This window comes from Pezoporus flaviventris, unplaced genomic scaffold (genome assembly GCF_033815535.1).
Source record: "Pezoporus flaviventris isolate CSIRO_AGI_PZ_B2104156 unplaced genomic scaffold, CSIRO_AGI_Pfla_v1 ptg000129l, whole genome shotgun sequence".
NCBI classification, from domain to species: domain Eukaryota; kingdom Metazoa; phylum Chordata; class Aves; order Psittaciformes; family Psittacidae; genus Pezoporus; species Pezoporus flaviventris.
Window position 1 is genome coordinate 3,576,074 of NW_026892677.1, and position 26,667 is coordinate 3,602,740.

The window sequence follows — 26,667 nt, forward strand, 5'->3', positions numbered from 1 at the left end:
TTAAACATTAGCTAATCAAACCGTTATTAGTTAGCACAGTATTTCCTGACCCTTCTCAGTTTGTTTTCAGCTGTGCAGACCTCACTTTGCATTTTTCGGTCTGGCAGCTTCGAGCCATTGAAGTGTGGAGTCAGCAGAGCCCTCTGGAATTACCTCTGTTAGAGTTTGAAGAAAATGAAATTATCTCTAAGATGTAAACAGCTTCTAATTAAACTCTGAAGCCATTTCTGTTTCCCAACCAGCCTGAGCTGAGCTCTGCACAAAGACAGGCTCCTTTGTTGCCTTTCCCTTTTTTTAATAAAGTTGATATACTGATGTAATAAATTACTTGTGACAAAGCAAGGGCTGGTGTGCCAGCAGTGCAACCGCTGCTTAAAAACCTTAAGCAACATATCCCTATGCCCTAGTAATTTAGCACATTGCATTCTGGTCCTTCCTTTCGTAGGAAACAGCCTTGAGATTGCAGAATAGATTTATGTCAGTCTTTCCCTCCACTCCAAGTAGCCCCACGTCTGCAGTGCATTTGGCATTCCTTGCTGTTAATAATTTCCATACATTGCAGATAGATTTAATTGTTGTGGTAAATGAGATCTGCGTTGAAGAATTAGTGGTGTTGGTTGAAATACGTTGCACGTTTCCCCAGCCTTTTGCAGGAGTGGGTCACTGTTAACAATTAGCACAGAGAGTACAGGGCAGGCCTTTAAAAGAATAGGTATTGCTTTTTGGTTGAATTTAGTCTTTCACATTTCAGTAGATGCGCTGTTAGAAGTGCAAATATTTGGCTTTTCTGGTGGATTCCAGAGGAAAAGCCATACGGATTTACAGTATGCATTTTCCATAAGTGAAGCTGACAAGGAGAGATGTTACTTCTGAAATGAAAACACATTTTATTTTGGGTGTGATTATTTATAGCAGATACTTAAGGACATGTCGTGGTTTCTACTATGTGATGTATCCAGAATGGGTACAGTTTTACTGACTGGGATGCTGGTACGTGAGAGCTCAGCTGCGTTTTGTCTTGTTGGTATAATATCCACAGAAAATATAGCTCTGTAAGGGGCATTTTTCTCCTGCACTACTGCTGTTGCCATGACCCATGAGAACAAATCATATAAGGACGTTTCCCTCTATCTTAGCTTTCTGTTTCATCAAAAAACCTTTTCAACCTGCAGGGGTAAATCTGTAGTGCAGTGCATGGAGAATTAAGCACACAATGTCCAGTTTTAATTACTGTTAATGAATTCCAAATTCGTAGAGTATAAATGGAAACATACCTTAAAGGGCATATCCTTACAGTCACATGAACGCTCCTTTTTGAACATGTGTTGTATGGCCTGAAGCACTTTAAGGAATTGATGTTGACTTGGAAGGCTGAATCACTGTAATTAAATGATGCCTACAGCTGCATTTGCCACAGTTGTCATGGGAATCACAGTCTTTTGTGCCTGGGATAGATGCGCAAAATGTTTAAAATTCAGAGAGGGAAGATGTCCATTTTACCCCAACAATTGCTTCCTGCAAAGTCATTCTTTTTCTCTTCTAATGTCAAAGCATATTACAAAGTCCCAGACACATTTATTGTGGGATTCTCATGGCAGAATGCAGGTAGGCTCCATAACAGCATTTAAAACTGAATGGCACAGCTCCAGTGGTGAGATTAAGGTAAGCAACTGCCTATTTTACTGTAAAGGCACTGAAAATAAGAGGTGAAATAACTTTGGTGTCCTAGGGAGCCTTTCTGGCTGCTTCTAACATAACATGGAAGTTGCATTTGTCTTTGTCAGTAGTATTCTCCTGGCAGGTGACCAACACTACATGTGAAACCCAGGCTACCTCCAAGTTGGTAGGAAAGCTCCTATGGACTTCAATAAGGTCAGGATTTCATCAGGATACCTATGGATTCCTTTATGTTTCTCAGAAGCCTTTCACTCCTGTGAATGAAAAAGGGAAGCTAGAAAGTGATTCATTGTCATTTTTATGCTTATGAACGTTGTTTGAAAGAATTCTACTTTCATTTGTCTGAGGTGATGTAGGTGATACGGGATAAACTCTTTTTTTCCCAGTGCTTATCTTGTAGCAGAAGAAGGGAAGGTGGAAATGCTGCAGGGGGGAAATGCAGTCTGATTTCTGGCACTGTTCTGCCTCATTTATCTTTCCTTTGGATCTTCTAAAGAAGAAAATAAAAACTGAGCCATGCTGCTTGCAAGTTAGATACTCCTGTCTCAAAGCCCTGATTTATGAGACCAGGTAGCACAGATGTTGAGCGAAATCAGCGCAAGCCTGTGCCCCAGGAGTAGGTTATTTCCAGGTTTGGCAGGGCTCAGATGTTTTTCTCTAGCACCCACATTTCACTGACTGCTGTTTCCATACCTTTCATTCTCTTATGGCTTGTCTCACTGCTTTCCCCAATGGGCAACTTCTTCACAAGCTTTGGCCAGAGAGCCAAATCTCTTCTCCCTGGCCTGGGCTCTTCCCAGTGGGGTTTAGTCCTCCTTAGAGTCCTCTTCCCTTAACTTGCTGTTGTTTGATCTGCTCACCTGATGTTCAGGCTCATCCATCTGCTGAGGCCAAGTACCCACAGCGTAGCAGGTCTTTTAAATCAAGCTGGTCACACTGATCGCACTGCCTGGGAGGAATAACTGTGTATGCTTCTTCCGTTCTCTAGGGTGCAGTATAACATGAGTTGTGTTTAGGATTATACACAAGCAAGACAGCAGTTTGAAGGGGGAAATGTCCATAAATAAATAGCATGGGTTGATTTTTCTGTGCTACAATTTGGGTTTGATATTCCCTTTTGTTTGGTCTGCTTCTGTTTCTGAAAACTTATTTTGCTTTGTCCCTCACCCAAACGCGCTCTCCAAAAAATGATCCTCTCAAAACTGACTTCCCAGATTATTTTTCTCCCAATCTGCTTCTGTTCATGGTTTTTCAAGGGATAAAATCAGAATATAACTGCCTAAGCTGATTGTAAAATCATGTTGGGAACCAAATAAAGTGTCATCATGATGTAGCGCTGCCCAAGTATTTCAAGCCAGGTCAAAAAGTGCCTTTTGTCTAAGCAGAAATCAGAAGGAAGCTGATCTTCAGCAAGGTATTTTGAGCAAGAGGATGGACCGTTCCTCCTTATTTGTTTGGGAGTGCTGAGGGCGTTGTGTTTTGTGTGACAAATTTAAACACAGGCCATTCTGGTTGTGCATCTTATCCACAGTTTCCTTCATTGCTGGCAGGCACTGTGCGCCTGCTGCCCTGCTTTTCTTTAGTCTGGGACCAAACCTGACCTGGCCTTTTCATCCCTCCCTCTGCTATGTGGTGCTTTTTCACTTTTACTGTAGTCAGCATTGGATTAACCTCAAATTCTAAGTAGTAGATTGTGAAACTTGAACTCTCAGCAATCCAGCAAATTTTTATTAATGAGGTAGTGGTCTGAAAGGAAACAGAGCAAAAGATGAGCCAGAGGCAAATTCAAACTGATTATAGCTACTTCCCTTGGCTGTCTGGTTTCCAACAGGAAGAACAGTTGTCTGAGTTCAATTCCCATAGAGCTTTTGCAATGCAGATAGCTCCAGCATAGAGTCAGAATACTGTCAGCATTGATAAATTGGTTCAGTATCGCTTCACCCCCAGAACGCAGAAAAGAAAGTCACAAAAGGCCTCTCAACAAGCAAAAACTTCTCTGGCTGTACATTTGTCAAAGTAGAAGTAACTGCTAATAATGTTTTATTTGGCAATTTTGTGACTGCAGAAACATCAAGCCATGACAGTGGATACTGTATAAAGCCATTAAGCGTTGTTCCTTTGCAGAAAGCATTTTCCTGCCCTCAAGTCCCACATTCATTATTATAAATCTGCCTTTTTGAATACTTCAGGTAGTTAAATCTTCACCTTCAGTGTAATAGGAGAGGTCAAATCTCAACCTGGGCTATGACAATCCGATCTCGACACCTGAAGCCAGATTACTTGAATGCATTCTGGGAGTCTGCAGCACCCCAGGGCGATATTAAAATGAACCTAAAGCATTTGTGTGTGAAGCGTAATCATTTACTTGGAAAGATTTTCTTTTCAATAATCCTGGAAATTTCATTGTAGCACAACAAGCCATTGCCACTGCACATCAATTAAATTAACCACTAGGGTGATATATCCACAGTTATTTATTGGATGTGTAAAATCTGCCACGTAGTGAACATGACAAAAGCTGTAGGAGAAATCTAGGCTTGTTTTTAAATCACTGACCGCGAACTCAGACAGCAAGAGCTTTGATGTCACATAGAACTACATGGCCCAATTCCGTGCTCTACTTTATTGATGCTCTAGGGATTACAACTATAAAAAAGGAGCAAGAGAGTGAAAAATAGGCTAGAAAATGAGTTGTCGGGCGTCTACTGCCTTTGGAAGCAAACTTCCTATTTCAATACATATATACATATATATATGTATATATGTAACCACTCTAAATCCTTCTAATACTGCAGAAAAAGGTGTGCCACATCAGTTCTGGGACTGATGTCTTGTACAAAGCTCTATTATGTGCTGCTTACAAGCCTCCACATCTCCCAGGAAGTTTCCAAAGGAACCTTCAGTTTACCCCGTCCTCCCAGTTGTCCTGGATGTTTGCCATTTCCAAAAGCTTGGGGTGGAAGACAACCTGCATGTTACCTTTAGTGTCTCCCTTTATTGTGCTTGTGGGATCTACTTTAAAATTGCATTTGTGTCTTTCCCCCTCAAAAGTGCTTATAAAGGAAGACATTGTTTCAATCAGACATTAAAAAGCCTTTCCATATTATGGCACTTGTCTGATTTTAAACAATTGCTATTGAAACATGAGGTGTATGAAGTAATGTGTAATGACAGAACTTGATACACGAAGGGGGCTGTAGTATTTGAACACCTATTTCAATATCAAAGGAAACTGAGTTTTACCTCCTGCTTGATACCTAATTCTGTGAGGTTCTTTATGCTTACTAATTCATTAACATACATGCTGTACAGAATAGCTAAAGTGTCAAAAAATGTCATCTCATAACAAATTCAGTTTTATTCTAGGCTCACATGTCTTAGGAGACCATAAGAAGTTGTTCTCAGGAGATGGAGAGCAGTCATAATGTCTAGAAGGTTAAATCCAAGAGGGATGCTTTTTAGTGGGAAAGAATTATGTCAATTAGATCAGGAGTTAGAGGAGGCTGGAGAATTGTCATAGTTCCTTGAAATCAACACCTCACTGGGCCTAGAAGCATTCATGTCGCTTGAGCTTCCCCCTTCTGGAGGTTTATACTTGTGTTACTCTCTTTACTGCTGACTTTTTTCCATTGAAAAATCACTTATACCTGAATTAGCAAAAGCAACCCTACCTCTATTTTTTAAGTTACAAACCCCCTATTTTTAGGGTCCTGTGTAGAAGACCTGGCATATGCAACAGAAACCTACATACACATTTGCACACAAGTCATTCTGTAGAGTCTGATCAAAAGGGAGCTCAAACTCACATCTTCTGCCTCAAGTAGAAGGTTCTGATTTGCTCTCTTTGTCTCCAGTTGTGAGCCAGTATGTAGCCAAAAATCAAGAATTATGGGGACTAAGGAGAGTAAGTATTGCTATGTGTGAATCTCAGAGGGTCCTAGGGTCAAGACAGACACAGATGCTGTGATGTTCAGTTCAGACAAGGTGTCATGGAATGTGTTGGAAATTCAAGCACTTGACTAGTGGAATTACTGACTCAGAGGCCTGGGACTCAGCACCCCTCTTGTCTTTGAGTACCTTCATGTCCTAAAAAGCAGCTTGTGCCTTAGTTATTTCCAGATATAGCCTTTCAGGCTTGGTTTTTCATGCATTCCAGGAAAAGCCCATTCCCAGTTTTCTGCACCTTTGGAAATGAGGTAGTCAACAATTGTTTCAATAAGTATGCTCCAGAAAAACAAAATGCCCTTTTAAAATTAATATAATCTCCAATTATCATATTACCCCAGGGAGGAGGGCCTGGTGGTACCTAATAGAGCTCTTTGGGGCTGTTGTGCATTTTAATTGAGTGAATAATTGTAGAACACTTCAGGGCCTTTTGGTAAAAAGCTCTGTATAAACATTACCATAATGCTGAATAATCAGGTTGCAACATGAACTGGAATAAATGAACCCTATAAATAGATATATAATTTATACATACATATAATGTATGTGTGTATATGTACCAACGTTTTAGAGAGAACAGGCAGTTACTTTATAAAAGTCCTACAGTTCTTGAATAAGAAAAAAACCACTGAGATTGGATAGTGATAATCATAATAACAAAAATGTTAGTTTTCAAGATATTGTGAACTTGCAGTTTATCCTCCTGTTCAATGCATAGAGAATTGCCAGAAGCATTGATGGTGTTACAGCTTCACTGAAGCCTCTTGAGAAACAGCAAAATATGTTAGTTTATGATGGAGGAACAAGGAGGAGATAGATCCAAGGTACTCAACATTTAGGTTGCTGAGGATGTAGGTAGACATGGTTTGGTGGAACTAAGGGAGTTTCTCTTCAGATGGCTTTCCCAAGGTATAGCTCCAACGCAGTGGTAGGGTTTGGAATAGAGCAAAGACCTCCTGTCAGTGCGCCTCCAGGCATTTTCCAGATGGAGCAATGGGAAAGACAGTGGTGGCAATCATGGCACACCAGCCTCGGTGATGGTATTGGTGCTAGGTCTGTAGCTGATCTCCTGTATTACCTTGCATGAATCAGTAGCCACTCTTTCTCCTGGATGCTTTCGCTGTCTGATCTCTTAACACTATAATTTTCTGGGGCAGTGACTGTTTCTGTGCTTGTACTTTCTTGTTATTCAGCCCATTAGGAAGGGGAGTGCCTCTGAAATGGAAATGATGGAGATGGACTTTCATAATTGGCACAAAAAAAAAAAAGCCTATGCTGGGTAACTCGGTGCTATCACAAAGAATTCTCTGTTCTGAAAAGGGACTTGACACGGTGGTGATGCCACTTCACTTAGTTAATGAAAGGAGCCATCTAATACAGGCTAAATGCAAAACTGCAGAAAGGAAACTGGCATTTGAATGGCTTGAGTGCTTGAAATATAAATGAATGGGACAAGACCAGACTTCTCTTTCTAAAAGAATCAATTACCAGGCATCCTCTTACTACTGTGAAGGTCTCATTTGCAGGAGCAGACAAAGCTATTTTTGCCGGGGACTGGGATATGCAGTGCTTGAGATTAAGCACATCTTTTATGCACTAAGGAGACACTGTGGATTCAAGAGGGGTAGAAAGAATCTGAAATTGTTTTTCCTTGCTGTAAACCCACTGAAGAGACTGATGTAGTGCTGGGCGAAATTTGAGTTCTGTAGAGTTGTACCCGCAGCCAGAATGGTTTGACAACATGATCCATTTTGTATTAAATCTATAGATTCAAACAGCGTAGAAAACGTGTTGGCTACTCAGCATCCTACAAGAGAAATTAGGTTGGACTGAAGTTTCTCTTCCCAACTGCCTAAAAATAATGGCATGTAGCGATTGCTAGTGAATGTTTTTACCTCTGGAATGTTCTTCCATGGCCTATATGAGCTGGTGGCTGAGGGTTTTTCCAGTAGGATAAGTGCCTGAGCTACTACAGAAAGCACAAATATTCCTGTTTACCATGTTACTGAAATGTTGGAGATGGGTCAAAGCTGACTTTACTGTAGAGACCCCATTACCTTTTCCCACCCAAAGGTAGTCCTTCTAGATGAGGTCTGAAGCCTCTTAACAGAGTAATGCGAGAAAGCTTCCTGTATTTGTTTAGAGGATGTTTCCTTCACATGACCATTGCTTTATCATTTTGCACAAGCTCCAGATTCATTTAAACATTGTGCCTAATGCTGCTGACATCTGATACCTAAAGCTTCCCTTCCCATCTGCCAAGGATGTCATGCTTCTGATGAAACAGCTTTAAAATTGCAAAGACAGCCAAAATGTAACCCAAAATCAAAATGATCAAATGCAGTGGCTGTTATATGGGATTATTCTTTGTCAAAAAAGATGAAGAATGGTTGTGTGTCAGAATGTCACAGTATTAAAGCTCAGTTATGCTTCCAATGAAATACTAACTGGAATCAACTGATGTGGGATCTTCTCTTGCATGGTGTGGTTACCCTTCAGTTGCTCTGTTTCCACTAGTTGTGTTCATTTCTGGTTTTATTTGGGGCTTGCTTAGTAAAGAAAGAGCATTTTCAGAAAATGCCATCGAATAACATGTGCTTCACTGATGTCAGCTGAGGAAATCAGCGTCAGGAGCAGGAAGAGCCAGAAGATGAATGGATTTCTTAGTTCAAAATAGGAAACAGCTTGAAGTTCCTCGGGGAGGGGGGGGGGAACAGAAAACCTCATTCATTAACAATGGCATTATTTCACCTCTGGTAGAGAGTAAGGAGTCTGTTCTGCCAGTAAGGGACAGACACATCTCACATTCATGCAAACGACCCTGAGCATTCATGGATACAAAGGGACACCCTAAAATATTGACAGTTTTGAGTGGTGAGCTATTCTTATGATCCGTGCGTGGCTGAGACATATGGCACAGGAACAAACACATTATGTGTGCTCCTGAATTGATTTCAGTCTGGGTATGGTATGTACGTCTCCCTGTCTCATCTCAGTGGATATCAAAGTAAATCTGTGTCACAGGAGTGAAGGGTCTTGCCTGGATGATGCAGTATTCATTTATTCATACTTTGATATGAGGATCATGTCTGATCAAGCAGTCACCTACTTTGTGCAGGGTTTATCAGTCAGATATCTCCGGGTTTCTTGCTTTTTCCCGGTGTTTGACAGCAGTGAGCATCCATCCACTTGTTCATAGTCACGTACACAAAATTCTGTGGTTGGGTTTTTTCCAACCTGACTAAGAGCAGGACAACAGCTTGTGGTGTCCACTTAAGAACATCTCCAATTACTCAATATAAAATGGTCAGTAGGAGGTTTCCTAAGTGCCTTTGTTCTCTGTTCCATTACTCCAAGTACCTCCCCTGTTTTCCCCTGGGGCCCAGAGCTGCAGTTAGCAGCCTGACTCCTGTACCTCATGCCATTCTGAAATTCCTTTATTTATCTTAGACTCTCTCATTATGCCTAAACATTGATATTTTCCAGAAATCAGTTTTTAAGTGGGAATGCCTATTAACTTTCTGAGGTCATATGTCAGTGAATCGCAGAACTGTTTAGTTTAACTAGGCAAGCCCTACAGTGATACACGAAAATTATTCTTTTCAGAGTCATGTTTATGTTCTTTTCCAATGAGCTGGCTGCTTTATTGCAAAGTAATCTGTAAGAGGCAATTTTGAATAGGCACAAAATAAGTTCCTTTCTGTAAGGTATCCATAACCTTTCTAGAAGATCCTAATTAACCCCCTTATGTCAGCACAGGAAGCTCTATTGCATTTGTGATTGTCAAACATTTCTTTTTCTTTAATAGAAGCGATCCCTTTCTGATACCTACAGGCATCATCATTCACAAAGCAAGCTTTTCATTTCAGGATATTAAAAACAACAGTAGATTAATCGAAGTCTGAAGTTCAGCAGTGCAGGCCTTCCACCTATTGTCTCGCTTGTCCATAAAGATTATGCCCTAATAACACAGGAGTGATGCAAAGCATTCAGTGAATAAAGTCAAGTCATTATCAGGTTGGCTCCCTGTGCTGCTATAATGTTGAATTGCTGCTGGAGCATGGAGAGGCAGTGACCAAGGTACTGAGATTTAGGGGAGAATGCTGTTTTACGATCTGTATCCCTTGGTTGCGATGCAGATTCATCATAACCATGTGCACATTCCAGTGCAGAGAGGGTTTAGGACATGAGACTGATGGCCAGATCCAGGTCACTTTATGTCATATAAGGAGTCAGTCTGAAAACATCCACTAGTAAAAATGGAATTAAGTCCTCCAACAAGGCCAGGTTGGACACAGGGGCTTGGAGCAAGCTGCTCTAAGTGGAAGGTGTCCCTGTCCGTGGCAGGGGTTTGGAACTGGATGAGCTTTAAGGTCCCTTCCAACCCAAACTACTTCGGGATTCTGTGAACAGAAAACCACAGATTATCTGGTGATATTCGTATTATATCAGATCATTTTGCTAACACTGCCCATGTGTTTTGCAAAAGAAACCAAAGCCATTCTGTGCCTGCAGAGTAGGGCCAAATCCTGCTCTCAAAATACGAATTTAAAAATGGGCATTTTCATTTGTGTCTTTACAGTCATCCTGATTTAAAATAAGAACTGTATTTGCTTTAGTCATGTAGTTCCCAAGCTCGACTTTGATGAATTGCAGAAGCAGGCTCTTATCAAGTAACATGGTGGTTTTTCTCTTCTGTTTTTTCCTGAAAAGAGCAGGGACTTTGCTGTACTGCAGAGCAAGATGAATTAATTTGCCACTTGAGGCTGAATTTTCCAAGAAGGATTAGAATGTTCTGCAGTCCTGCAAATGCAGGCGTCCTCCTTGCAAGCCCAGCATTTCTTTAGGCTCATGATCAAAATTAGCGTTACAGCTACTTATGCAAAAGAGGGAGAAGGAATGCCAAATGTGAACACTTCCAATCCTTAACAGCAGCTACAAATTTAAGTGAAAAAGATGGAAATTCCCTTACTCATAGTCAGAAATTATTATAAAGGTCTTTGGCTCAATTTTACAGCAAATTGTTATATCTTCATCCCATGTCGAAGGGTTAGAAAATTCAACACAAACTTCTTGTTACTGCACAGATGTGCTAAAAGGTCACCAGTGTGACAGGAGAGAGATGTTTTCATCTGATAATACTCCCTTTGTTTTTATCTTTGTGTGCTTTTCTTCTAGCTATCCATTTCCCATGGTATTCAGTAGCTGCAGTAGAAAGGACCTGGAGAACAGCCTGGAAAAAGGAGTGGGAATGTGTCTGTTTAACTTGCCTGAAGTCAAGGAGTCCTTTGGTGGACAGAAGTGTGGGAATGGCTATGTGGAAGATGGAGAGGAGTGCGACTGCGGGGAGCCTGATGTAAGACACCACCTGCGAATTGCTGCTCACCTCCTGTCTGCAGGTTTTTAACAGTAAAGAATTGGTTTGGCATGTTTAGCACTATTTAGTGTGAAACAAAACTCTCCCTTTTCTGCTTCTGTCTTATCAGCTTAAACCTCAAAGTCCTCAGAAATGCAGGGATTTTCTGCTTGGCTTGCATTTGAGTTGCTCAAGTTCAGGCAGGGCTTTAGTTAATAATGTGCTTGATTCTCCCCTGAAGAACAAACTCTCATGGCTTCTCTAACAGACTATCCATTGCTAACTGTCATGTTACTGCCAACAGAAATTCTTCTAAGTAATAGCTAAGAAGCAAAACTCAAGAGAAATTTCATAGAATCATAGAATCCTGGAGTGGTTTGGGTTGGAAAGGGCCTTAAAGCTCCTCCAGTTCCAACCCCTGCCACAGGCAGGGACACCTTCCACTAGAGCAGCTTGCTCCAAGCCCCATCCAAGATATAGGAGGAAGGTTTGTTTCCATATGTGAGAAGCCACTCTTATATTAATATTAATACTTATATACAACTTACTGTTAGCTAAGTATATATATTTCCTTGCAGACAGCTTCAGTTTTTAGGTCCAAGACCTTTCCCTCCTTTGCTATGAGGTTTTTCTTTGTTGTTAGCCAATAACTTTACTAACAGAAATAGTATTTACCACCTCCCCAAAAGGTTGCTACTACTTCAAAGATTGTTCCATTTAGTTTAGTGAATGTGTCAGAAGACCACTCGGATCAGGAGGTGATAGGAAAACCTGGAGGGGGGGTCAAATAATATCTGAGCTGACATCCTTATCCCTTTGGCATCCCATGCTTATTGGTTATGTTGAACTCTCAGATGACCTGAATTAAATATATCAGTAGATGAGGATTTGCTTCCTGTGATAAATATGGTTCTGCAGACAAAATAGATCAGGGCAGTTAAAACAGCGAGATCTTGCTGTATCCTTATTATGCAGTGTATTGGATTTACACAAGCCATAAGGATTTCCTGACAGTTCACTCATTCTTCAGGGTAACAAGGTTGGAGGAAGCAGGCTTATCTTGTTTAAAGTCAATAGAGTGCAAGCAGCTTGCAAATGTCTTTCTAACCCAGTTATCTTTCTCTTTTTCATTTTTGAATGCTAGTAATACCTTTTCAAGTCAAAGGCACTTAACATCAGCAAGTACTGACTTGTTTTGCCTCTTCTTTCTATGTTGTTTGGTTTTCTTTACTTATATTGGGAAACTGCAGCTTGGGCCCAATTAAAATTAATATGGAATTTACTGCAATATTCTGAGTGGTACCAGAAACCCCATAAGGTTTGTTAATAATTCAGTGCCCAGTCATTTATACCAGCTGAGTTTTGTCAGGAGTGTTGCAGTATTTGATGGTGTAGAAAGCTGTACAGTAAGGCATGCTAGTGGTATTTTATCGGTGATCAGAATTAAATACCTTGTATCAGAACAGAAGAATTGACAATATTTTCTCCTCAAAAATGGTATCAAATCTCATGGTGTGACTGGGATGAGAATATGACATGCAGGGAAGGAAGACAGGGATGGAAGGGTCAATAAATGAATCTCTGTCTCCAAGGTACAGTCAAGGGAGCTTTGCTGCTTGTTTAAATGGAGGAGATCTCTGTATGTGAACTTTCCTCTCTTGGTGATATTTAATTTGAAGTCATCATTCAGGTGGGGATAAAACACTGGACAGGCAGAGCTGAAGAGAATAGAAAAGAGGGCAGAAGTGAGATGTTCGGATGTGGCTATGTGCAACTCATTAGTAACATCAGTGAGGGCTGTCATGGTAGAGGTACCAGAAACAAAGCCAGGCTATGGAAAAACAAAACTAGGATGCTGAGCAGAGCCAGAAAGGATGTGACAGTTTGCAGGGTTGTCTTCAGAGCCAGAAACAGCAAGGGGACAGATGTCTGTGGTCTTGTGGAGCGAGACCATGGCAAGTTGAAGAGAACATCTTCTGAGAGTAGGAGGAGGTAAAGGCCAGGTTAGACATGGCTTGGAGCAACCTGGTCTAGTGGAAGGTGTCCCTGCCCATGGCAGGGGGTTGGAACTGGATGAGCTTTAGGGTCCCTTCCAACCCAAACCATTCTAGGATTCTGTGAACTATCAGTCTGAATATGTAGATGTAGGTGGTTGATAGGGGTATTTCTCCTTTAAGTAAAATGTTAGCCTTGCATTGAGGTCTGTGCTCCTTATCAGTAGGACAGCAATGGATTTATGAGGGTGGAGGGTCATGACTGTAGCACACATCCCACCCTTCAGGGGACTTGGGAAATGCTAATGCAATAGGGACTGTGTGAGCACCTATGTCCAGACTATGGTCTCATATTCATCAACCGCTGGCTGTCATCTTGAGTATAATGATGGTGGCAGGCCTACCACCAGACCAAAAGTGTAAGACCCAACCCAGGATGATATTATTGATTAAGATCCAACTTAATTTTTGATCATATTACCAAAAAACATCCGATGTGCTACAGTGTCTGTGAAAGGAGGGTTAAAGGAAAGATAGAAGAAAGAGAAGAAAATAATTCCTTGGTCCTTGAGAAGTAAGAGGTGACAGATGTGGCTAATCTTATAACGGCCTGCAAGGGGGACCAGAAAAGTACAAATTGGTAAATCAGAAGTCAGACAAATTACTTCCAAATGTAATTAAGAGCTAGTGCCTGAACAGCTGTGACATGCCAGGGATGAGTCAATACAGCTTTTGTGCCAGGAAATCTTGTCTTATGCACCTAGCACAGTGCTCTGAAGGACTTAACAAGTGGATGGATAGGACTGACACTGTTAGTGCAGCCTGTTAGGAGTTCAGTGAGGCTTTAGAACAAAGCCTCTTTAGGAGACTCAGCAGCTGTAGGATGAGAGAATATTGCACGGGCAAAAAATGGGCTAAAAGATAGGAAATACAATTGGGTATAAGGCATCCATTTCATGCAGTGGAAGATTTGCTGTGATGTATCCATGAGATGTGTCGTGGGGACTACACAATTCAGCATATTCATAAACAGCCTGGGAAGAATAGTCTTGAATTTGCTGATGATGTTAGTTAGGATGGTAGAGACAAGAGCTGGCTGTGAAGAGCTGCAGCAGAACCTTCTGAGGCAGCTGGACTGGGCATTAAGATGACAAATGGGATTCAGCATGGGGGGATGCGCATTCCAAACATCACATATAAGATGATGGACTCCGAGCTGACTCTGACCGTAGAGGGACAAGACTTCATATTGCAATAAATAGTCTCATGAAAATGTCAGCTCCCTGCTCAAGAGTGGTCTAAAAGGTAAATAGGCTGTTAGGAATTACTAAGAAAGAAATAGGAAAACAAAACAAAGCACCAGTAGGCCTCCATAAATCTGCGCCACGCTGAGTCTGAAACTGTGTGTGCAGCTTTTTCCTACCCCCCCCCCCCCGATCTCAGGAAGGATAAAGCAGAATGAAAAAGGGTGAAAAAGAAGCAATAAGGTGGTTGAAAGTTTTGGAAGGGCTCTGGGTTGAAAAGGAAGAAAATGAAGGAAAACACAATAGAAGCTGATAAAATCGTGAGTGAAATGGAAAGAGTGAGAAAGGAGAGATTGTCTCCAACACGAACTGTGCACGTGAAGGTAGAAGATGGTAGGTTTCAAACAAGCAGCAGGATCTGCTCCCCAGAGTGTGTTCCAGTTCCTTTCCATTGAATGTTGCGGTTGCTAAAAGTGCCTGTGGAGCCAAGGAGAGCCAGACTAGGAAGGTATCATGTATGTGTGTTCACATTCTTGTTCTTCAGCATCTTGTGCTGGCTGGTCTCAGGGACACAAGGCTAGAAGGGCTATAGGCTGACCCAATGTGGTCTGTCTTGTGTTCTTAGAAAAGAAGGGGTGAAAACAAGTTGTACATGGCATCATGTAGGTGATGCCAGTATTGTCATTGTGTTAGTATGTTTGAGATGCTCTAATGAGCCCAGGAGAACCACATTAAGAAACATTGATTCTATGATTCTATGGCATCGTGTAGGTGATGCCAGTATTGTCAGTGTGTTAGTATGTTTGAGGTGCTCTAATGAGCCCAGGAGAACTACACTAGGAAACCCGCTCCCATTATTGCTTTGGTTATCAATAATAACTAATAGTAATAAGCTACAACACAGCAGTACTTTCGGGTAGCAGCCTCCAGCCTGCAAAAGCCTTCTGAGCTTTTTGTTTGCTTTCCTGTTTATATTAAAACCATTCCAGACAATTTAATAGCCCAGGCACAAAAACCTTTTACCAAGCTCATTCCCTACAATGGGTAATAAGTGAGTGAGCTATTGGAAATTTCAGAGGCTGCAGCAACATCATTCAAAGAGCTGTGTCTTTATCCCAGTCTGTCTGTGGAATGCCGATTGCTTTCCTTGGCTGGCTGGTATATGATGGGGTATGGAGGCTGACTGTGTCAGAAGTACATTAGTTGGACTGACATTGCTTTCCTCCACTCTCAGATTGCTACTGAGGTGAATTCATAAACTGTGCTTCTGTGCAGGGGAGCGTTGCTTCTTAAACACAGCAGCTGCAAAGAAACACTTGCGCAGCCTGCTGCCTTCCGGCATGATCCAAAATAGGTGCTGGAAGTTGTTCCACTGCTTCAGAGCGGTGCAGTTACCTTTGTGTATTCAGGCAGATGTTGTCTACGAACGCAGTGAAATGCTAAGAATCAGTTTGCTCTTTATTTGTGAGTGCAGTGGCAGCCTTCTCATCTAGTTGGAAAGCTCTGTAAAAGCCAATAAAGTAACAAGAGGGTGTGAACATCATTCTAACCCACTTATTTCTCCTGTGTTCCCTATATTGTTAGTGATCCCTTGTTAAGTCAAACTGACTTAACACAGCTGAAGAGCAATTCTATCTGCTGCTATTTTTGTTAGGGAGAGATGAGATTCCAGCACAGCTGAGGTAACTTGCAGCTTGTGAGCATAATCTTGGAAAAACAAATCCATTATTTTCTTACTAGCTTGTTCTACTGAGAAAAAAGTTTGCAGAAGCCCACACATGCCACCATCTAATCTGTATGTGTGAAATTGGGATGTATCAGTGAGTGAGAGTGCAATTCATACTCATTTTATTTCTCAAAGCTCTATTACTGACATACCCTGATAAGACATTACATGTCATCATCTTTCTTTGTGGCAGCTACCAGTCCCCACGCAATACAGAAGTCTGGTGAGGAACAATCACAAAACAGAGAGCTGTAGTCATGATGCTCAGTAACTGCAGCGCAGGTCCTGAATCCTCACTGGAGGCAATGGAATCATTCTACTGATTTTGTGGAAATAAGACACCATAGCACTGTTTCAGGACTGGTATCAGCATACTTGAGTTGTTTGTGGTATTTGGGATTAGATCCATAGCTAGAATAAACCAGCCTTCCTCAATGGCTGCTCTGGTTTTACTACAATTATTGTGCTTGTTGAAGCTAAGGACAGACAAGACTGTTTGGATCAAGTTATAGACTTTCATGCATAATTCATGCCTTGCTTTTCTTGGCGGAGCTATAGGCAGCCTCTTGATTTACAGCTCATTGTGACTCAAAGTTGTCTGCTCTAAATTTATCCTCCATCTAGGAATGTACAAACCGGTGCTGTAATGCAACTACCTGTACTTTGAAACCGGGAGCAGTGTGCGCGCATGGACTTTGCTGCGAAGACTGCCAGGTGAACCTGCGGAAACCTTTCTTATCTATACGGGGCGGGTAGAAGTCCATAATCTTCCCAACTGCAGAGCAGTAAGCAAGGATGGAGAACAATCAAATTGGTATCATTAAGCATTAAGACACTCGCGTTTCTTGTAGGCAATTAGAACACTTCTCATGTTGTAACAGTTATGGAAAGAGCAGATCAACAGACTCTTGTAATGGTGTCTGTGCTGTTTGTAGCCCCTTCACCTGCTCATGCAAAACCTCTCCTTTTCCATGAACTTTTGTATGCTTTGGTTTCTTGTCATGCTTTTCATGTGCTCTGGTGAGCAGTCAGTAAATGCTGGCCACATTTTAGGAGAAGACAGCATATTAATTCTATCAAGAGCATATGTATTTTTAATGGCAGATCATCAGCTATCATGGACTCCTAACTTACTATAAAAGCTAACTTGCTGCAGGTGTTTACCTTCTTGAATTCTCAGCCCATGTCTTGCATATGGGCTAATAAAGCATTCACCATGTTTCCGCTGTGTCGGTGGCAACCATCTGCCTAAAAGCTCAGTAGCAGCAAGCTATCAAAACAGCCAGAAAATGCTTTTTAGCAAAATCAATCTTTATGTCTTTTTGCCTTTTAACCAAAGGCGCTGTGGTGATGCAGTTAAAATTCAGTGCTGCTCCCAGAGCACACCCATCTTTTGTGGTTGTTGTTGATCAGTGAATGTTCAGATTGGCACATTCCACCATTGCCTACTGGTTGCCTTCAGCTCTGAAATAATGTAGTTATCCAGGGAAATCAGGACAGGACAGGAACAGTTACATGGACTAGTTGTATAACTGAGTTGAAGACGATCTTGATGTCCACAACAGAGTGACTTTTCCATGAGGAAATGCACCTCCATCCCAGGAAGCTGAATCCAGAGTCAAGTGGGCTGGTATCCTTGTGAGCCATAACAGAAGATGTAATGTAATGTTACGTGGTCAGCTGGCTGCCCTGGTCACTGCAGCATTGTTACAGCCACAGGCATGAAAATGTTTCTGCTCTGACTTTTCTGGCCTTTTTTTTGTTATAGAGCATCCTTGGCACTACAGCCCAAAATGTTTCTGTGCCCAGGTGTTTAGGTGTGATTGAAGGAGGCATGCTGGAAACTATGGTTCCTATTTGAAAATGAACAAAACCCTGGGTTTACTTTCTAACCCAAGCCATATGAGCCATATTTGCAGCTGCAACTTCAGTTCAGCCCTCCTTCCAGAAAAACCCTTCACAACACGTGTCAAATAAATGTCTTTAAAGAGCTATATAATCCTTACACTGTCCTCTGTGGTCAGCTGGTGTAAAGCCGTTGGAAAAAGCTATTCATGTGGATTATACCCATGTTCATGCATGGGTTATACCGCTGCATAGCTCTCGTTGATTGGAAGTGCAGCAGTTAAAGTTGTTCTTTGTTTTGCAGTTAAAACCAGCAGGGATTCCTTGCAGAGAGTCAAGTAATTCCTGTGACCTGCCAGAGTTCTGCACAGGAGCCAGCCCTCACTGCCCAGCTAACGTGTACCTGCATGATGGGCATGCGTGCCAAAGGGTGGATGGCTACTGCTACAACGGCATATGCCAGACCCATGAGCAGCAGTGCATCACGCTCTGGGGCCAAGGTGAGTCTGAGAACCAGGAGATCTGTTTATGAGATAGACTTGGGGACAAAAAAAACCTTGTGATTTGGAGGAGGTTTATACAGTACCAATCTGCATCTATTCTTCTCTGAAAGGGAGAACTGAATAATGAGGGGATCATTTTGAGAATCATTTTATCCTTGATTTGCAGTCATGTTCATTTCTTGCAGCAGGAGGTGGAGAGCAACAGTAACTAGGCTCATTCCACAGCACTGCAGCAAATGGCAAGGTGAACTTAGACCAGTCATTTAACTTTGACTTTGATATGGCCTTATGTCATCTTGCAAAGTGCTGAATGGTCTTGACAGGTTGAAATCACATCCCTTTTCTGACTGGTGTGTAAGCTTCCTTCTGTGCTCTAAATTGCTCATCTGCAAAACATACATGTCTGTCTACATCCCAAAACAGACTTGAGTATTTGATATTAACATAAAATTGTTGGATCATTGTGTATATTTTATTGATTGGTGTTACCTGTAAACCTGTCTCCTGACTAGTGTATGCAGACTATGCACTGAGGAAAAAAAGAGATTTTATTCTCCATGTTAATTCACTTTCTTTTTGCAAAACTCTGATAGCATGAGGTCTTGGGTTAGCCTAAATGAATGCTATCCCAGGAAATCCGTTCATCTTTCCTGTGGCCCTCCCACTGAAATAGAATCATAGGATCATAGAATGGTTAGGGTTGGAAAGGACCTTCAGATCAGCTAGCAATACAAGTATTAATTCTGCATTTTGTTATCACATCCTGCATCACTGGGGATAAGTCCTCCTTCGTCTCACTTACCCCACTCTCAAATGGGAAAGCCACTTTTACCTCTCCTGAGGAGCATTATTTAGAGAGAGATTTAATTATTTCTTTTAAACTAAGCTCTCCTTAGACTGTTCTGTATCTCTCTGCCTTTAACTCTGTGCCAAAACCCACGGATCAATATACTTACACACAGATGCTTCCCTTGGTCAAAACCCTCATCAGAAGTCTATTGAAGAATTTATGTTTTATTTAAAGAAACATTAAAACATGTCAAGAACTAATGTCACTGATGCAGATAGCAGGTTAGCTTGGTCATGTGGGTTTAAGAACCTGTTAGAAGAGTTCTCAAACTCCTCATGTGGAACGAAACATGCATCTGATACACTGCTCTGAACCCCTGTCACATCGCAGAGGTAATATGAGCTCATATAGGCATGGACAATTATAGCCTCCACTCAGACTTACTGGGATTTCTAGTCCCCTGGATACAGAGACATTTTCTCTTGTATAAAGCAAAAATCTCCTCCTGAACCAGTTTCCCATGCCATGGAAAGATGCTCAGTCAGGCTGCTAATGATTTCAGATGCTGAGAAAAATTCAGCTAAAGGTCAGGGAGCTGAATTATTGCAACTCCCTTGCCAGGTCTGTTTCCTAATGCAGCAAGTCCTCCAAACCCCCTGGGCTACCCTAATTCTTTCTTGTCTTCTTTCTTGGAACTATTCAACATGGGCACTGCTGTGCGTGGAGTCTCCAGTGGTTGAAGCTACAGAGGTCTGCTTATGAGAAAGATGATTTTGTTAAGAACAGAGTTCAAAAACACTTTAGCTGCAATACCCTTATTTGTCTTGGGAATACCCAAAAATAGAGATTTTGAAAGGGAGGATGGGACATTACCAAACATGAACTGAAACGCTTAATTCTCATCATAGTTTTTGAAGCATAAATAGGAAATAATGCCAGTAAAATAAACCCTCAAACAGTGGAGCAGATAGGATTCCAGCAAAAAAACAAGGCCTCTATTCTGGATTTAAAGACTATGGATGTTAATATCTGCTGTTTGATCACACTTCATCTGGTTGGAGTATGAGTAGATGTGGGGTGGAATAGGAACGGGGCTAGTTGGGCCATGCAGTTTGAAAAATATCATGGTAGAGGTCTAAAATCTATCTTATAATCATAGAATGGTTAAGGTTGGAAAGGACCTTAAGATCATCCAGTTCCAACCCCCCTGCCATGGGCAGGGACACCTCACACTAAACCATGGCACCCAAGGCTCTGTCCAACCTGGCCTTGAACGCTGCCAGGGATGGAGCATTCACAACTTCCCTGGGCAACCCATTCCAGTGCCTCACCACCCTAACAGGAAAGAATTGCTTCCTTATATCCAGTCTAAACTTCCCCTGTTTAAGCTTTAACCCATTACCCCTTGTCCTATCCTATCTTTCCAGCTTTGCTTGCAGAAGAAAGTGGGACTTGACGTTTGAAGATGTTGTCTCTGGACTTCCTATCAAAAAGATACATTTCAACCTTTTACATATTGTTGTAATTGATTAGAATTGTTGTTAACAATGTGTGTGTGGAGTGAAGAAGTGTGGGGTTTTTGAAAAAAAAAATCTATATTTAAAGAAAAACCTGATCACAATCATTTACATTAATTCCTTTTTTTCTTCTTCCCAGTTGGAGAAAGCCATGCAGAACAAAATACAATAACTCCTTTTAAAATAATATTCAGTATATTAAATTCCTTATCAAGATCTTCTTTTGTATATCTTCCTTTATTCATCAGGCTACAGATGTCCAGTAGCCCAATGATAAACATCAATCTTCATATTTTTAGATCTAGTTAAAGAGAAATGATGAGCACTGTCAGAGCTTGTTTACTTCAGGGTAAGCAATAGGAGCCTGCTTCCAGAAAGAAGTACTTGCACTTCCTGGAGGGGTTTTTTGTTTCTTTCAACAGATAAATTCAAATCAAATAGGGGAATATCTTTTTGTTTTTCCCTAACTGCAATAGCATGGGTGAAAGAGGACAGGAGCACCTGGGGACCGTCTCTGAAAATACCACAAATTCTCCTTAAAGACCACATTCATTCAGGTCTGCTCCCAGAACTCACAAATCTCTTTCTCTCTTACCTTAATTCATATCCTTAAAGAGCAACATGCATGAATTGCTTGTGACCTTCTTTGTTTCATATTCAGAACTACCAAATTGCACTGATCTGACCTATTGATAATAGTTGGACTACAATCAACGCATGTTTATGTAATGTCTGGGACTCCATTGGCATTTTCTGGGAGCAACTAGATACACAGATAAAGTCACTTAAGAGAGAGAAATTGTTGATTACCAAAGAATAGAAGATTCTCATCTTTAGACTCATGTCATTTTCTGCATTGAATGGAAAATGACTCCGGAGGGAAGGAAAGGAGATGTCTGTCAGTGTGTTTCCCTGTATTTTCCCAAGAAGATAAAAACCAGTGACTTTGAGGAGCCGTTAGTGGCCATTGACATAATAATTAGAACATACTTGAATCTGTTTCATAGGTATGGCCATTTGTTTAAGCAGCAATGATCTTAATTTTAATGTCAATACTTGTTACAGAGGGCTGCCACTGGGGTAAGAGCTTTGCAGGTTTTTTTCCCAGGTACAACCCTATAGGCAAAATAGGTGGGCTTCCCCTCTAAGTTAGCTGACCAAACCATTGCTAACTGGTGTTTGCAAAAACACTGATTTACCCATGAAGATTCCAAATCAGTGAAATCAAAGTATTCTGATCATCACATATTTATGGCCAGGTCTTTTCTTTTGGAGATGTGAAAGACATTCATATTCTCAGAGGTAGTCAGAGCTAGCATAATCCTTAAATGCAAAATATAACAGCTCAACCCCATCTCATTCTTACACGCACATAACAACAGGGATCACCTGGATGAAGACAGAGGCCATGGGGAGCTTATGGAAAGTTTGCTTTGCACCATTAAGCGCAGTAAAATGAACTGCATGAGATGTAAAATCCAGGTGCAAATCACATGGCAGAGAACTGTATTTTTATGCTGATATTTATACAGTTGTTCATGGGGCTAGTTGGCATAGCCTGAGCAATAGAGCTTCAGGAGGTTGGGGGTTTTTTTGCCCTCCACACCCATAGAAGCTCTATAATTCTTTTAAGTAAGTGTTGAGACAGTGCTGGGAACTGAGCTGCAATATCTTTCTTTTCCACTGTCAGCCTGCTAACGGGTGTTTCTGTGTTCCTGGAATCAGCACCATGGTCAGAAATTCCTCTCTTCTCTTTCAGGAGCCCGTGACAGTGTTTTCTCACTGCAGCAGGTCTTGCACTGATCTGCAATGACACAGCATTTCTGTATCATTTCCAAAAGTGTAAAACATCTCTTTTCTTGCAACCATAGAGGGAAAGAAATGGGCTCATCAATTTACACGTTTGAAGAGGGAAAAAAAAGTCTTCAGGCTGACAACTGCAGTGGTGAGCTTTGACCTCCTGCAGTTTCAAACGGCTGAATTAATCCCTTGAATAAGGCTTGGCATGGAAAAGCTGACAGGACCTTAATTATAGGGTCACAATACCATAATTATCAATAGCAAAGTGAAATAAACTCTGTTCGTCCAGCTCAAAGGACTTAATAACCACTGGAAATCTTTCACAAATCATTTTGCCTTTGCCTATGGAGGTAGGAAAATAGAGAAAGACAGGACTTTCTGCTTCAGTTAATATGGAGCAATCATGATAAATGGGTTTCCTCCAGAAACACAACATTACAATTTTCTTCCTTAAGCATCCTTCTAAAAACCTCCTTTTAACTTGGTAGCTCCATCTGTTCAGCTTCTTACACTCTGCTATGTTTTCATCTGTAAAATAGTCCAAATATTGAGAGAAACCAGTCAGGAGAGGGAACAGCCATCTGACTCCCAAGCAGCAACGTGCTTTGGTTTGATACCAAAGACAGGAATTGAAGCTAGATGATGGTTTCCAAGCCGCAGATGATCATTGGGTACCAGGTGTTTTCATACAAACTGCTCCGAGCTGGCAGGGGAGCATTTTTTTGTACTCCATGAGATCTTTTTTCTTGTCAAGTGTTATTGGTTGGAGTTAAAACTCACTGTCTGAGCCCTGCAAGGATGCTGCAGATATGTTCTTCCTGCAGGCTGCTTTCCATCAGACGTAGAGCACTTGACTTCATCAAAAACCAACCAAACAAAAAAGTTTCATTGGGTGAAAGAGGAAGATAGATACCTTCAACTCTCTTAATATTTCACTGAGCCCTTTCTCTTTTTAACACCGTTTCTTAAATGAGTCTTTGGCACAGGACATGAACATTCATTTTGCTCTTGGCAGGTTTCAGAGCCACACAAGGCTCAAGGGAAAGCATGTCTGCGCTCTGCGATGCTGCTGCCACATCTCCTAGGAAGCCTCCAGTCATTGCAATGATATGCCATGGGGTGAACTAGCTGGGCACAAGGCTCCCAACTAAGTAAAAATGAGACCCATAGCAATTATGTATGATCATGGTAGATGGGTGGGGGGCTTATTCCTTTGACTAGGTAGGTCTAAGCAAGACAGATGTGAGAGAAAAAGCAATTTTACTTGGCCTCTTGCTTACAGCATGTTTCTTCTTTCCCTTCCCTTTTAAAGCTGGCACAGTATATGCTCATGTTAATGTTTGTATCAAGCTGAATAGTTAATGTGCCTGCCCTGGAAAGATGAGGAGGAATCAACATGCTGATAATAGAAATTTTACTTTTGCTCTTTGTACAGTGTCTTGTCTGGATGTTTTGGTTGATTTTTTGATTATGGCTTGTGGTTTAATGAAAAGAAGTGAAAGAATCCCGTGTGAGTCCCTTTTAATAGTTCCGGATTTGAGAAATATTCTGAGCTCAGCAAGCTCGATCGTAATCTACCAAAGAATTTCAAGCTCTTGTCCTGCTCTCCAGGGAACCAACAGCTCATACTCAGTTCCTTCTGTGCCTGCCTTTCTGAGTTTTCTAGTTTCAGTATCTAAAACTGTTAGAAGGGGAAGAGAGTGCCATCTTAAGCCTCTTCAAGTTGTAATATTTTTGTCCTTAATAGCATTAGATTGCTGTTCAGCAGTATATAGCATTAGTCAAGCTTCTGACTGTGAAATGCAGATAATTAATTGAGGCTTTAATCTCGGAGTTATTAGTGAAAAGATCCACACTATCTGGGAGTTTTACAATCATATTTGTGTTTTCTTCTCCAGGAATTTGACCCCATTTTAAAAAAAAACTTACTTTTTGAAGGCTTTCAAATGAAATCTTCAGGATGGTTTAAATAAATGATGTGTTTTACCTTCAGTCAGAGACATGCACTCTTGGAAGTGGCTTCATGCATTCGGAAAAATGTAACATTAACTCAGATATTCTGTTTCTGATACAGATCAGGGAACAGAGAACACTGTAGAAATGCTATATTCTCAGCCTTAAGGCTATCACATCGTTTGCTGCCAGTTCGTTTTGGTCTAGTTTGCCTGATCTATCAAAAGTACAAAACTGAATCTAGCAAGTATCTGTTCAGAGTTTTAGTCCATGTATCTCCTTACCATCTTGGGTCCTCAAAGCAAGTCTGCCTATTGGAGTAGTTGAGGTAATGGCAATGATTTAATTGATTGTGCTATTTGTAATCTTCATGGAAAGAAAATATGGGGTAGCAAAGGGCCCTAGCAAAGGGCCTCTTAATCTTGCAAGGAACAGTAATTATTGGCTAGAAATAAAAGCCACTCTTGGCAACAGAACAAAGGGATTACATTCTAATACATGGACTAATGAATTGTTGCAGTTGGGGAAGTAAATCCTCTACCTCTCAAACATTTCAGGTGAAGGCATGTATCTTCCCCTAGAAGATATTAAAGTGTTGGTCACAATCTGGGAGAAAATGGACAGGAGCTTGTCTGTATAAGACATTAGAATAGATGTTCTAACAGTACCTTTTGACTTCTATAACGCAGGGATGAGTAATCTGTCTGCACAAACATTTCCAGTATACTCCCACTGGGGAAGTTCCTTTGCCATTAGGATATGTCTCCATCATAAAAGGCTACAGTAGATAACAACCAGATGCTGCCTGTCTTCCCAGATTCCTACTTGTATCACCATAGTAGAAACAGCCCTTCTTTCAAGTCAGCCTTTCAGCAGTGGATTTACTGAGGATCAAGGTGGGGATGGTTTCCCTTCCTCTCCCCAGCTTGAGCTAACAGCATCTTATGCTCTTTGCCATGTAATGTGGTCAAGTTTATACAGGCACATAACACTCCAGATTGCAACTGGATTTTTTGGGGGGGTTCCTGTTGTTCTGAATTACACTGTAAAAGGCCTTTCTCGAGAAGTATGTCCTTTGGCTTCAGCTCTTGTGGGTCTCACTAGAACCATGTGGACTGCTGCAAAAAGAAGGGAGTTAACTCACCAGATGGCCTGTGTCTTTCTTCACCAAACCAGATTTGGCATTTGCTAAAAGCTTTTGTGTCCTAGGAGGGTTCACAGGACGGATGTTATCTGGAGAGATTCTGAAAGAGAAAGAGTTTTGCATTTTCTGTTGCTCAGCATTGCCAAGAGAGACAAACAACAGTGGAAAACCCACACATTCAGGCTCTTCAATTAGCATGCTGATCAAGCACAACTGTTTTGTTGTGCTTCATCAACATGCAGATCACATCCCACCTTTCCCTAAAGCATCAGTGGAGCTCAAAGAAAATTATTAACAACACCTTCTATGAGAGGAAAGTTCTGATTAGGTTTTGTTTCAGGTGCGAAACCTGCTCCTGGGATCTGCTTTGAGAGAGTCAATTCTGCTGGTGATCCTTATGGCAACTGTGGCAAAGATTCCAAGAGCTCCTTTGCCAAGTGTGAACCCAGGTATGGTCTCTCCCTACAAACAAGGGAACAGATTCAAGGGTGGTGGGAAAGGGATATAACATTTAAAATTCTTTAACTAATCTTTGGTTTCATTTACCTCCTTCAGAGATGCTAAATGTGGAAAAATCCAGTGTCAAGGAGGAGCAAATCGACCTGTAATCGGTACCAATGCTGTTTCCATAGAAACTAATATCCCGCTTCAGGAAGGTGGCAAGATTCTGTGTCGTGGTACCCACGTGTATTTGGGTGACGATATGCCCGATCCTGCTCTTGTGCTTTCAGGAACCAAGTGTGAAGATGGAAAAGTAAGATTCTGAAGTACTCTAAGCCAGGAGAACATCACTACCTCATGTTGCCAAGTTCTTTGTACTAAACTGACTGGGTTTTGCTTTGGGATTTTCTTTCTTTCCACTAAAGAATTGCTCATTCTCACACTGACTCAGCATTTTACTCTCTCCTTCTGCCCACTGTTCTGTATTATAGATTTGCAGTTGCAATACAAGTTGCTTAAGTTTAAAACTGTCTTTTTGAAGACAGTCCCAAGTACCTGCCCAAGTAGGCTAAAGGCTTTCTGTAAAATAAGTACAGCAAAACAGTGCAGGCTTGTTAATGAATTTCTGAGGAGTTCAATGTATTCATTTTCCAGTCTATGGCATTGCAAAAATTGACATTAACTTCACTTTAGGTCTCAAAATGTGTTATATCTGCTGATTCTGGCTCCCCC

At 41.3% G+C, this 26,667-nt stretch overlaps 1 protein-coding gene and 1 long non-coding RNA gene across 2 annotated transcripts in view; one reads left to right on the forward strand and one right to left on the reverse strand.

Moving 5' to 3' along the window:
• LOC133282577 (uncharacterized) overlaps positions 1-26,667 on the reverse strand; it is a 380,577-nt gene that overhangs the window by 144,162 nt on the left and 209,748 nt on the right. The gene's annotated exons all lie outside the window — the stretch shown is intronic.
• ADAM12 (ADAM metallopeptidase domain 12) overlaps positions 1-26,667 on the forward strand; it is a 188,148-nt gene that overhangs the window by 143,020 nt on the left and 18,461 nt on the right. Inside the window, exons 12-16 of the mRNA XM_061478574.1 lie at positions 10,801-10,978; positions 16,567-16,656; positions 18,092-18,287; positions 25,835-25,943; positions 26,050-26,248. Of these exons, the coding sequence (XP_061334558.1) occupies positions 10,801-10,978; positions 16,567-16,656; positions 18,092-18,287; positions 25,835-25,943; positions 26,050-26,248 (772 nt within the window). The remainder of the gene's footprint in view (positions 1-10,800; positions 10,979-16,566; positions 16,657-18,091; positions 18,288-25,834; positions 25,944-26,049; positions 26,249-26,667) is intronic.